Here is a 13,367-nt window from a genome sequence, read left to right on the forward strand (position 1 = left end):
AAAAAATGAACTGATCTCGGTTAAAAAAATGTGTTACTAAAAACAGTGCTGCTTTTAATCTAAGCATTGGTTTGATCCCCAGCACAGAGTTACAAACAGCTTGTGGCAACACAACCATGGGGCCATAGGTGGTGGTGGTGGAATGGAAGACACAATCCTTAAGATCTGCAGCCAGGAATGGGCTATGGAGAATTGTGTATCAGGCTGTATATAACTGTCATAGTGACACATCACATTTTCTTCAGAGGTAAGGCCAATTACCAAATCCCTCTCTCTGTTTTTTGCCCTGGCTGCTGCAGTTTGTCACCTCCAAAGTTGTGCATATATAATAATGCTTGTTGTGCATATATAATAATATAAAAGAAGCTGCATACTAAACTGGATCACAGAAATCATATGGGTTAAGGAAAAAGAAATACCAAAATGGGTTTCTTATTCCTAATCATGCTCTGTTGCATTAGCTCAACTGCAGAAACTGAATTACACGGCTAACGACTGGCCATTGGCAAGCTCCTAAGACAGCTCTTGTGTCAAAAAACCACATAAAATATCCCAAACATTTGAGTCAAAATTAAAATCCTCTGAAAAGCAACCCTAAAGCGCTTCTGACTGGACAGCCCAAAAACAGGACTCCTCCTTCAGAAAGAAAATATCTGTGTCCCATGTGAAAAATGGGATCCAAATTTGGTGAGCAATGGTTCTGTGAAATGTTATGCATCTTACAGGGTTTGTGCTCCCCACGCCTTTCATTTTCATTTATTTACATCCCCTATGTGTGTGTAAAACACTATCAAAAGCAGTTCATACTCTGCTGTTATAAATGGCTACTCAAAAGCACTCCCTCTAGGTAACTGTGTTTGGGATAATTGCTTTAGGCTCTGTCAATACATTGATCACCTTTAATCAGAGTTGTTGATTATCAGCCTCTCTGAAAGACAACTCTTCCGTTTCTGAAGCTGGGTTCTCAAACACAGCAGCACCTACACTTTATGAGCTGTTCTGGAAAGGAAAAAAAAAATCTTAAGTCTTTCCACTATTCATAGCCTCCACTCAGTGGCGCAAAGCCCTTTAACAGAATTGTTTAGACCATGTAACACCCACAAGTCGCAATTTATTGAACTTTGGCAGTCTAATCACTGCAGACTTTTTCAGAGTTGATCCCCACAGTAACAATTATTTTCTGCTTTACTGACTCAGGGAAATCCATTCTAGTTTTTCTCCCCTTACCTCCCATCCACCCTTTTATTTCTGTGGCATGTTTCTTTATTCCCCCTTGCACCTATTGTGCCTTTTGTGGTCAAAAAAACTACAGCTAGTATTTCCCCATGTTGCTAGTGGAGACTGGAACAGCCCGCATAATTTGTCCCCTTAGAAGCAGATCTGCCCTAAACTTTCCAGTTTGTTTAGCCACAGTGTTGAGGTTTGCTCAGTTCAGTAAAACGAACTTAAAGTTGTGAGTCATTATCAGGAGCTTCTGGGTTTTCAGCCCATCCCCATGAAAGAGATGACTGCAATTTTTACATGTTTATTGTGATCGCAGCAGTTACACAAGCCACGTAACATAGTCAAAGCTTAGCACTGTGGTTGGCTACAGTCTTTGTACAATTAAGGAACAAAAATCACAGGTCACTAAAGGAAATGGGATTTTAAAATGTAACAGGAGACATTGTGGATTTTTTTCCCTCCCTCCTTTCTCTTTTGAAATGAATTCTGGTCAGTTTTATGTAAATGCTTTACACACACACACACATATATATATGAAATGCAAGGTTCCCCTAGATCCTTTTAACTTACAGTCTCTGAAACCAGCAGCTCTACTCCCAGTGCCAAGCTGAGCCCCAGTACCCCTCTGAAATGGCTGCGGCTGGCCTGGTGGCCCAGAGAAGCTGGCTAGCTGCTCCCAAGTATCCTTTTTGTTCAACATGGAGCCACCCTCCAGCTTAACAAAGGACCTTCCCGCCGAGGAACACCTGGGCTAGATTCAGTTGTAAAAGCGAGCCGCGTTAACATCGCACTCGCGGCCTGCTCACCTGCCTGGCCGGGGCTGGTTTCGGCCCCGGCCTCGCCTCCCGCTGGCCCTCCTGGACAGGCCAGGCCGGGCTCCTCGCCCCCACGCCGGCCCACCCGCGTCCCCAAGCCCCTCGGTGGGCCTCAGCCCAGGAGACTGAGGCAGAGAGAGCCCGCACCTGGCGTGGCAGAGCTGCCCTCCGCCAGCCGTGGGGCTCGAACCGGCGACGTCCTGCCGGCGGGCCGCCAGCCCGCGCCGCTGCAACACGGCGGCGCGGCCGCCAATGGGAGTCTTCCCCGCCGCGCCTACCGGCATCCCGCCGCGCCTGGCGGGGTCGCTGTAGCAACGGCGCCTCCCGCCGGACTCCCCTCTCTGCGCCGCCGGCCGCCTTGCCTTGGTCGCCCGCGCTCCGCCAGCGGGGCCAGAATCTCTGAGTCATGCGCTCCGCGATTGGGCTACAGTTTCCCGCTGACCAATGGGAAGTGTTGGCGTGCGGTGACGCAGGACCCGCCTTCGGCGCCATCTTGCCGCCGTCGGCGGGAGGAGCGGAGCACTGGGCCGGGCTGGTCCCGCCATGCCGCACTTCCAGGCCTGGGAGGAGTTCACGCGGGCCGCCGAGAAGCTCTACCTCGCCGACCCCATGAAGGTGGGGTGGGGTGGGGTGGGGTGGGGTGGGGTGGGGGCCGAGCCGAGCCTCCTCGCGGGCGGGATGGGCGCTGCCGCCGGCGGTAGGCCCCGAGGAGGTGCGGCGCTGGGGTGAGGCGGTGAGCGGGGGCGGCTTGGTGGCTCCGGAGCTGTCGCTCGGTGTCCTCTGGCCGCCCGTGCAGGCAGGCGGTCCCCTGAGCCCCGGCAGGTCGCCCTCGCCAGGCCGTGGAGCCGGCCACGGAACCGGGCGGCGGCTGGCTGCGCTCGGCGGGATGCCCGGCGGTAAGCGGTTGAGGGGGGTGTATTTCGAGATGTAGTTTAAGTGGCCTGCACGGGAGAGGTAAGAAGCAGCAGCAAAGAGGGGGGTTACGCGCTAAGTGTCGCACCTGGTCTTCCTTATCCATGAAACGGAAGGTAGTTTTCATTTAACACCCCGAAAACGTGCATGGGGACGGGGTTCAGGTGTTGTTATCAGCGACCTCGAGAACCCAACTTCAGAGACGTTGTGCATGCTTGCAATGTACCTTTGTGTTAGAAGGCGGGATTAGAAGTGTTCTATTTACCCCTCTATTCGGCACTGGTGAGGGCGCACCTCGAATACTGTGTTCAGTTTTGGGCCCCTCACTGCAAGAAGGACATTGAGGTGCTGGAGTGTGTCCAGAGAAGGCTAACTAAGCTGGTTGAGGGGTCTGGAGCACACGTCTTAGGAGGAGCGGTTGAGGGAACTGGGGTTGTTTAGTCGGGAGAAGAGGAGGCTGAGGGGAGACCTTATCGCTCTCTACAACTATCTGAAAGGAGGTTGCGGTGAGGCAGGTGTTGGTCTCTTCTCCCAAGTAACAAGCGATAGGACAAGAGGAAATGGCCTCAAGTTGTGCCAAGGAAGGTTTAGACTGGATATTAGGAAAAATTTCTATATGGAGAGAGTGGTCAAGCATTGGAACAGGCTGCCCAGGGAGGTGGTGGAGTCACCATCACTGGAAGCATTCAAAAAACGTGTAGACATGGTACTTCGGGACATGGTTTAGTGGGCATGGTGGTGTTGAATTGATGGGTAGACTTGATGATCTTAAAGGTCTTTTCCAACCTTAATGATTCTGTGATTCTGTGAATGAAGAATGTGTTGAGAGTTGGTTTATTTTATGAGTTTCCAACATGTAAGACCATATAATTTGAATTTGTCTTCCTAAAAAAAATTACAGGAAAGCATTCATTAGCTCTTATGTTGCATTGTTGCCTGCAGTGTCACTTCAGACTGGAAGGCATTAACTTCCTAAAGAATATTTGCTCTAGGAATTAACTTCTTAGTATATGACTTCTTTTTAGTTCTGGTAACATTTGCAGGAGTATAGTTTGTGTAAACCTTAAAGGCAACTTCAGTCTTTGGAATCAGTATTGTATTCTAGCCGAAAAGTAGCACAAAAGGTAATGTGGAACTTTGTACGCCTGAGAAAACTTCAGTAAGAAAGGCCTGGTTTTCTTCACCAGAATAGGGGATATAGAAACCTTCAGAAGTAATGTTTAACATCTGCCTTTAATTAGCATGAGTGACCACTTCATATACAATTGTCACCTATCTACTGATAATAAAATTGTCCTATGTTACCTTCTTAGGCTCTGTAATAGTCAATTAAATTGAAGAGGAGGGATGTCACTGCAGACAGGAGTTGCTCTTCCCCTTTCATACAGGACGTCCAAAGTCAATCGCTTCCTATCCATGGCAATAAGCTTGTCTGTTTAGGACACAGTTTATGTAGGCCCCAGGGTCACAACACGAGTACCTTCCTTTTAATTTGCCCAAGATCTAGCCTGAGAAGCTTTTGTGTGTAATTATGCTTGTCAGGAAACTGAAGGAAGAACGAGACTCGTGGGAGATGGGTGTGTGTTCTTCACGGGCTGGTCAGGCTAGGAAGTGAGTGGTCTTCCCTTTTGCAAGAGCAGGTTCGCTATTGACTCCATGCCTGCTGCTTGTGGCAGCCTCTCTTGTGCGTTTGGGCCTGCTCTGTCGAGAGATGTACTGTTACACAGCAGTTGTGGTGGGAAGATGACAGTTTGTTAAACCAGAAGGGTAAATCTGATGAGATCTGTCTCGGAGCAGGAATTTCAAAATATGTCTTGTCGTCAAGGAGGTTGTTGGCCGTTAGCACAGGTCACTCTGACAACAAAGACCTGTTATAGTGTGAGTTCAGAATGTTCTCAAAAGGACACCTTGCTTTGTTTCTAGTTACTGATGTTAGCTGAGTCTAGAAACAATAGGTAAGAAGTCTCTGTGGCCAGCTCTGCATTTAAGAGGAAGCATTTAATGCTCAGTCGGTTGCTGAGGATGTTGATTTTTATCACCATGGTTTTGTGGACTTTGGTGATTTGACAGTCCGGAAGGACTGCCGTCAGGTTAAAATTCAGGGCAGGTGACTACAGTAGTAACTGTTTCAAGTGAGAAGTTGAATGCTTGCCTTCAGTCTTCAAAGTTAGCCTTGTTGAGTCTTGAAAGCAATTTAATTTGCAAGAAGTCTCTTCAGTCTTCTGATTTTGGTTACACTAAAAGTGTTCTTGTACCATCCCTTTCCACTTGCAAAACATCAGAACACTTCAAATCTGTCTGTAGGCTTCAGTGCAGCTATTGAATTAGCTGCAGTGACTGGAAAGACAAATCTTTAACGTAATAGTTTAGGTACCATAGAAGAAAAAGCAATAATGTTGAGCTTTTCCCACTTGGTTAATAGCTTTTAGGTCTTTATGTAGAACTTTTTAAGTGTTTCAAGTCTGTAAACACAAGTTTCCATTTAGTTTTTCTGAAGTGTGATGTATGGCGAGGCAGTGTCTTGTATTGTCATGACTCTTGTAGTTTATCTTACCTGTTGCTGAGACTCCTGCAATTGTCGTTGCTGTATTTGTAGTGGGTTTGAACATGACCAATGTTAAGCTCCCTGATGCTATTATAATAGCAGTTTAATATGTTAGGCAGGGAAATGTGATGGTTCAACTTCCAAACCATCCTGGTTGTAGGATTAGTGGCCAGCAATGCTGAGGACCACCACAGAGGTAGTGAAAACATGAAGCAGTACATAATTCTAATAAAAGGCAGTCTGAATTTGTGCAGATTTTCTTCAAGTATGTTCTGAGAATTATTAGCTGTAGGTGCTAATTCATAAAATGTTTGTCATTTCAGGTGCGGGTTGTTCTCAAATATCGGCATTGTGATGGGAACCTGTGTATCAAAGTAACGGACGATGTAGCTGTAAGTACAGAATATATTCCCCTTTCAGGGCTTATTGTACCTCTCGGGGACTTGCATTTTGCTGTCAGTCAGCTTGTGAGCTCTTAGTCATTGCCTTGAGAGTGCCTGACAGTGTTCTAAAAACTTGTTGTGCCCAGCCTTCCCCTTGTGACTGACATTAACCTGTGGTTCAACTCTGCACAGTCCATGAAAAGTTCCAACATTTTAGTGGCTTTATGGCTGTCGACGTAATTATTTTGGGATTCTGTGAAAACAAGGAAAATGAGCACTACGAAAATCTTGGACCCTCTGTCTATCTGAAAATGCTTCATGCAACTACATCGGTAGCTTCTGCTGAAGTATTTCAGAAGCATCTTCACGCAAATGTCTTTATTAATGTCAGTATGGTCCTTTTAATTTTTTCAGAGTGGTGACAGCTTCCAGCTGTGGGTTAAGCTTCTTATTTGTGATTATGGGACAGTGGAGTGCCATCAGACTGAATGACAAGACACGCTTGTGGTTCAGAGATCCCATCTTCTGAAATACTGTTATGCATTTAGTAAAAATTATGGTACACGCACACAATATGGAATTCTGTGGTGTTCTTCCAAGGGTTGCTGTACAAGGAGGTGGAGCAGCTGCACTTACTGGTTGCCCTTGTTCTAAATAGCTTAGAAGAGAGCTTAGAAGCACGTGTGGGACTAGGATGTGAGATGGTGGGCAGCGGGTAGAAATGCATAGCATGCATCAGCGTATGCATGCGCGCCAGTGACAGGTTCTTGGTGCTCGTGATGTTATAGCCAAGTTGTTGTTCTGCAGTCCAGAGTAAGAAACAGTAGTCTGCCCTTCTCTTCAGATTTGGAAAAATGAGATTTCTTCTTTCTAGGAAAAGTAGCCTGGCATAGGTATTTCCAGTATCTGGGAGAGATGTGAAACTTCAGTAATGACACTTCTCAATAGGGTAATAGGGCTTTAGTGTGGGTGAGATGTTGAGCATGGGGCATTGATAACAGGGAAGTGAAGGGCAATTAAATTGAAATCTTCCATAGTGGAAGGTTTGCTAGATGCCACGTGCTCACCAAAGCAGCTCTATCACTCCCCTCAGCTGGACAGAGGAGAGAAAGTATAACAACAAGCTTGGTGAGGACAGGGAGAGATCACTCACCAATCACCATCATGGGCAAAACAGACTTGACTTGGGGAAATTAATTTATTGCCAGTCAAAATCAGAGTAGGATAATGAGAACTAAAACCAGATCTTAAAACACCTTCCCCACACCCCTCCCTTCTTCCCGGGCTCAGCTTCACTCCTGATTTCCTCTACCCCCTCCCCCCGAGCAGCACAGGGGACCGGGGAATGGAGGTTGTGGTCAGTTCATCACACATTGTTTCTGCTGCTCCTTACTCCTCAGGGGGAGGACTCCTCACACTCTTCCCTTGCTCCAGCGTTGGGTTCCCTCCCACAGGAAACAGCCCTCCACAAACTTCCCAAACGTGAGTCCTTCCCACAGGCTGCAGTTCTTCATGAACTGCCCCAGCCTGGGTCCCTTCCACGGGGTGCTGTCCTTCAGGAACAGACTGCTCCAGCCTGGGTCTTCCACAGGGTCACAAATCCTGCCAGCAAACCTGCTCCAGCGTGGGCTTCCCACGGGGTCACAGCCTCCTTTGGGCGTCCACCTGCTCTGGCTTGGAGTCCTCCCCAGGCTGCAGGTGAAGATCTGCTCTACTGTGGAGCTCCATGGGCTGCAGGGGGACAGCCTGCCTCACCATGGGCTTCACCAGGGGCTGCAGGGGAATCTCTGGTCTGGTGCCTGGAGCACCTTCTCCCCCTCCTTCCTCACTGACCTTGGTGTCTGCAGAGCTGTTTCTCTCACATCATTACTCTTCTCTCCAGCTGCAAGAGGCTGTGTGCAGGTCTTTTCCCCTTCTTAACTCTGTTATCCCAGAGGCACTACCACTGCTGCTGCTGGGCTCGGCCTTGACCAGTGATGAGTCTGTCTTGGAGCCGGCTGGCACTGGCTCTATAGGACACAGGGGAAGCTTCTAGCAACTTCTCACAGAAGCTACTGCTGCAGCTTCCACCATTACCAAAACCTTGCCATGTGAACCTGGTACACAGGTGATTCCTGAACTTGGGCTGTTTTCAGTTACAGGTCTTGTTACCTGCTTCCAGTCATGGGAAGCTGTTACACCAGTGAGGGCGCAGGGGGTTGGTTTGGTTTTGTGGTTTTGGTGGGGTTTTCTTCCCTAAAGGTGGGAAGGGAGGTTTTCCTTGCTGCTAACTCTAGAACTAATATAGCTGAAGGAAAAAATAAACTGCTTTTTCTTCTGTTTGTCTCTGAATTAAAAGAGGAATTTAATGCTGGCGAAAGTTGCTGTGTTGACAGCACTGAAGAATGGAGCATTCTGGGTTATTTTCATTGTTAAATCAGCCCAGGCAGTCATACTTAATGCTGTACGGGTGTAAGAAATTGCATAGTCCACAAAAAACCTAACCAGTCTTTCTATGATAAATCACTGGCGTATTACTGTTGCTCTTTTTGCATTTACAGACTTGTCACATGAAGGAGTTGCTTTTGATCTTAATGAGATGTTGTGTTCCCTATTTAGGACTGTCTTAGAAACAGATTTTGCTGGGGGAGGGGATCCTCTTCAATGGGAAATACTGAACTGATTCTGTGTCACTGGCAGTGTAACATTAAGGACTGTGAAAGGCAAAATAAACTTGCTTTCAGAATATAGAGAAGAGAAGGTAATTTCAGGTTTAAAATCTACTTCTATTTTTAGACAACACAAACAAGTGTGTCTTTAAAGACAGCTCTAAAACCCAAGTTTTAGCACCTTTTTTGAGAGGGAAGAAACTAGGATAAATCATGAGCTTCCCTGCTTTCAGAATGGAAGTCATGAGCCTTTCAGGGTTTACTTAAATGTAAACACAGATGTGTGTCTATTTTAAAACAGGGCAGGTATGTGTCGGTGCTGCGACATGGTAACAACATGCCACAAACGAACATTTAAGTACTTACCTTGTTTTGTGTGTTCCAAGCACAAATTTGTTGCAACTGTAAAGAGGATGAAAACAGTTCAAGTGAAATCTGATATTAAGCAACTTTCTCTTACAGTGTTTGCTGTATAGAACAGACCAGGCGCAAGACGTAAAGAAGATCGAGAAATTCCACAGTCAGCTAATGCGACTCATGGTGGCTAAGGAATCCCGCAGTGCTACCATGGAAACAGACTGAATTGCTGAAAATGAGTGCTCCGGTCATGTTCCACTGGAAGAAAATATCTCTTGGATTTGAATGAATACTGGGACAGGAGATGCTTTTATGTACCAAAGTGGACTGATGAAAAGTCTGAAGCATTTCTGCCCACCCCTGCCCAGACTCTGCTTTGGAAAACTAGGAAAATAAATGCTTTCAATTGAAAGCTTATATTTATTTTTGGGAATGGAACAAGAAACTATTCTTACTCGGTATGCTAAGACGACAAGTAAATATTTTAAAATCTACAGTACTTTAGTCTGAATTTGATGGGCCACAAGCATACTTCTGGAAAGTTACTATAAAATTTCATACAGATTTCATTGTGTTCATACATAGTGAGAAGATTTATTAACCTGACTAATACTGTAGTGTGATGACTGGATCTAATAAATATTTACATAAATGATATACAGGACTTTAGAAGAATGGATGTTTTCTGAACTGAAATGTTAAAATTGCCAATTTGTATTAGCACTGTCACTAGCAAGAGTTTAGCTTTCAGTATTTATCTTGGTCACAAGCTGCGCAACATTATTTGTGACGCAGTTTGTAGAACTGTTATATTGGGCAAATAATTAAACATCTGTATTAAAACTTTGCTTGAATATTGCTGGAGATAAGCTGGGAGTTTCTTCTCTGCTTATGCAAGTATCGCTATTAAAAAAAAAAAAAAAATCTATGTGGCTTTTTTCCCAGTACTTGAACTATTTTATACTAGCCAGGGGGACCTTTTCCCATACTTGCTTCAGGCGAAGTTGAAGTATATCAGCAAGGCAAAGTCTAGCAGCTCTTGCCTGTTAGTTTAATAGAAAAATGCAATGAAATGCCATCCAGATTCCTTATTTTAGCAGCTTGCTAACTGTGCATTTTCAAATGTTACATGTGGCAGATGGATGTCGGCCAACTGAATAAATGGATGAAAACCAGCTCAATAAATACTTAAATACCACTGTCAAAAATAGACCAATGCTCCTGTGGCTTAGACTTGTTTGTCATTGCTACCTCTGGTAGGGTGATGGAAGCCTTAATTGTCTCTTGCAAAGGCTTTTTGCTTGAAAACCCAGTAGCTGAAATTGCTACTTGCTTTGACTAGATCTTGCATACTTAAAACCAGATGGATTTTTTTTTTAATGTTGTTATGCTAGGCTTTTCCAGGACTAGTATTTTGGGTTAAACCAAGCCATGAAAGTAAAGCAGAGCCATACAAAGACTTTTCTATAGTTGCATTTATATATAATAAAACAATCTACTTAAATAGCTACCTGCTGTCATCTACATAAAAATAATTAAGCTTCTCTGAAGCAGTGGACTTCCCATGTTTGTCAAGAGCTTGGGGAAGAAAACCCAGGCTTGAATATTGCATTAGAATACCCTTTCAGCTGAACATATGTTGTATTTTGTTGGAAAATACTGCAGTGCGAAATTCTTGGTGGCTACTCACATTCTGGTCTATGGGAGTGACTGGTGTATATGTAACATTTTTCTTTTTGTATTGGCTTTTGAAACACAAATAAATCCAGAGAGAAGGCTAAAATTTGTTCATAATTAAACTTTAAAATACTGTAATGCTGAAAATTTTCCTTGATGCTTCAAATTATTATCTTAATATTTGCAATATATTATGTAGTTAAACAATTTTTGTCTGGAACACTGTTCTATAGTATGAAAGTTTGCTACACAGAGTCATACAAGGGAAGATTTAAGCTGTTAAATTGGCAGGTGAAAAGGCTGCAGCTATTTTAGTGTCATTCTTGGACATCTTGTAAATTGGTTTGACATGTAGATGTCTTCTGTGAGCTGAGGTGCAGAAAGGCTTGAGTGGTATTTGCTTGTGCCTGGAGGATGAAAGTGGAGAGAGAAGACTGTAGACAGACTTGGTGTACCAAGTGGCTGAAAGCTTTAAGCTATATACTTGAGCAGGTTTTAGAGGGGAGCAACTACAGTGCTATACATTGGAGTAGCAGTTGTCACTGAAAAGAGGCAGGGAAATGGATTTCTGGTTTTCTAAATTCAGAAATTATTTCTGTAAAAGCAAAAGGAAATACTAATGCTACTTTTGTAAGACCATGTGGTGTTAAGCTTGTTTTCCATACACTCTTAGAAAAGCTACAGTGGTTCTGTGCAGTCATAAATAGAAAAGAACACTGATAAAGCTACTGCTTAAAAAAAAAAAAGCTTTTCGAAACTTTTTTAGAAAAAGACAGGTGCTTCTTGACTTTGTCCTGGAATTTTCAGCGATTTCAATACTGTGTTCATGAGGTGGTAGAAAAGCTGTGAACTCAGAGCTCTGCATATTCTTGCTTATACTCTTGTTGAGAGTGTGTGTGCATATGTACAGTGCTCACTTTCCTAATAAACTTTCAGTGAGTTAGTCCCATCGCATTGCCAGCTACTTAAATGTGTCCACTGGTATGTGATGAAAAATTCAGCTGAACATGGCTGCTGCACCAAAGGGATGATCGAATGCATTGCATGTGAAGCACGGAGTTTGGCAGCCGAGCACGTCAGCAAAGGCTTCTGATCACCAGCCAGGAGTTTGTGCCAGTTACAGGCTGCAAACAGGCAGCGCAAGGAACAGGTAGGCAGCCTGTGCAGTTACAAACAGGTAACCTTCTTTGTAGGAGAAGTGGAATGGTTAAAAAAAACCCAAAAACCAACCAAACAAAAAAGGACATTTTCCCTTGCTAGAGCTAATTTTGTTGCTGCTTGTTAGTTATCTTCAGTAACTGTTCTGCTCTGTGAGAATAGTTTAATAAAGAATATGGGTCTTGTTACTGTACAAAGAAATTGGATTAGTTTACCCATGGAATTTACTCTGTTTTTCTGGTGTTATCACTTCCTGGATTCTCTTGGTGTCTTGATTTCAGTTCTTCCTTTGTGCACAGCACTTTGGCTGACTGTGTCTGAGGCCTCTTACATGCAACTACATCACTTCTGTTTTCCTTTCGGGGTTTTAAGCCTGAGCTTCTCTGTTTGCAGTCCATTCCGTAAGACTACACTGGATTATAGGAAGATCCTTAAATTATTTGTAGAAGTGAGAATTTTGGTCACAGGTCTTTGTTTTAGAGATCCTTATGAAAGAGGCCTTTGTTTCCACTGAAGTCCTGACCTAACACTTTGAAGAGTGACAGATTTATTCTGTAAAACTGCATGCTTTGGTGCCCGAGTCTGTCAAAATGGGCGATGGACCTGAAGCCAAGGAGGTGCTTTTAAAAATGTTTTAACTTGTCAAAATAATTATATTTCATCTCAGTAAGTTCATTCCTGCAGTATAAATGTGGATAATATTCGTTTGCTGTAATAAACATGAAGAAACCCTGGTTTCTGCCAGATGTGGTCAGTAAGACTTAGATGATCCCTTATTACCATAGGTTAATCTTAAAGGATTATGTCATCTGGAAGGTTGTTAGCCCCCTTGCTATAGGCAGAGCAAATTCTCTCACTTGATTCATCTTAAGTAAGGATGGTAACAGGCTGTTGTCCGCCAGTGCACCTGTGCTATTTTCACTTCTGTTCTAGCTTAGGGGAAGATAAAACGCAGAAATGATACCATAACCACATTTTAAATTAAGCTGGAGTTCTAAAGTGGAAAAATTAATATATAGCAAATAGGAGGGGGTTTACTGTATAACTTACGCTCATCTAGACTGCAGATTCCTTCAAGAGTCTGTGAGCATTAGTGGGTGACCTTCGGGAGTAGGAGCTTAACTGAAAACAATGTTCTTTGTACAATGCTCTGTGCTGAGGTAACTTTTCTAATTGGCTGAAACAAAGCTGTTTTGGTCAGGCGTATCTAAGGAGTCTTCTTGCTAAGATACTTTAAGAAAGGTATCTGCTAACTTACCTTTTTTTAAAGGAAACTAGTCTATGAAGAACTACATCTAGTTTTTGCTGAAGTTAATAGTGATTTCAAGATACGAGAGTGTCTATTCTGAAAAGCTGATGCCACTTTAAAGGTAGGTGCTGCATGACTCAAGATAACACAACTGTGTGTTTATAAAGATTTTATCTTTTACAAAGGCTTTGAGAGTTCAAGGACTGGCATTTAAATACAGGCAGGAGTTGAATTGTCTTTGCTGGGGATGACATAAAAACATGCCTTTCATCTCTTACTACTTTTACAGTAAGTACACTCTTTGGACTGACTTCCCAGATAAACCTCCCCACCTTTATGCTGGGCTGAATTACCTCGCTTGAATTACTCTGCACTGAAGGCAGATGCGGGCTTTTTAGT

At 44.0% G+C, this 13,367-nt stretch overlaps 1 protein-coding gene across 1 annotated transcript; it reads left to right on the forward strand.

Annotated features, from left to right (window-relative positions):
- Positions 1–2,582: 2,582 nt before the first annotated feature.
- SRP9 (signal recognition particle 9) lies at positions 2,583–9,109 on the forward strand (the record flags this gene model as incomplete). The annotated part of the gene is made up of 3 exons (XM_081997064.1): positions 2,583–2,654; positions 5,820–5,888; positions 8,990–9,109. 3 exons carry the CDS (start codon positions 2,583–2,585, stop codon positions 9,107–9,109), a joined length of 261 nt encoding a protein of 86 aa, XP_081853190.1.
- Between the last annotated feature and the right edge of the window lie 4,258 nt (positions 9,110–13,367).

Source organism: Phaethon aethereus (genome assembly GCF_964289735.1).
Source record: "Phaethon aethereus genome assembly, chromosome: 3".
NCBI lineage: Eukaryota > Metazoa > Chordata > Aves > Phaethontiformes > Phaethontidae > Phaethon > Phaethon aethereus.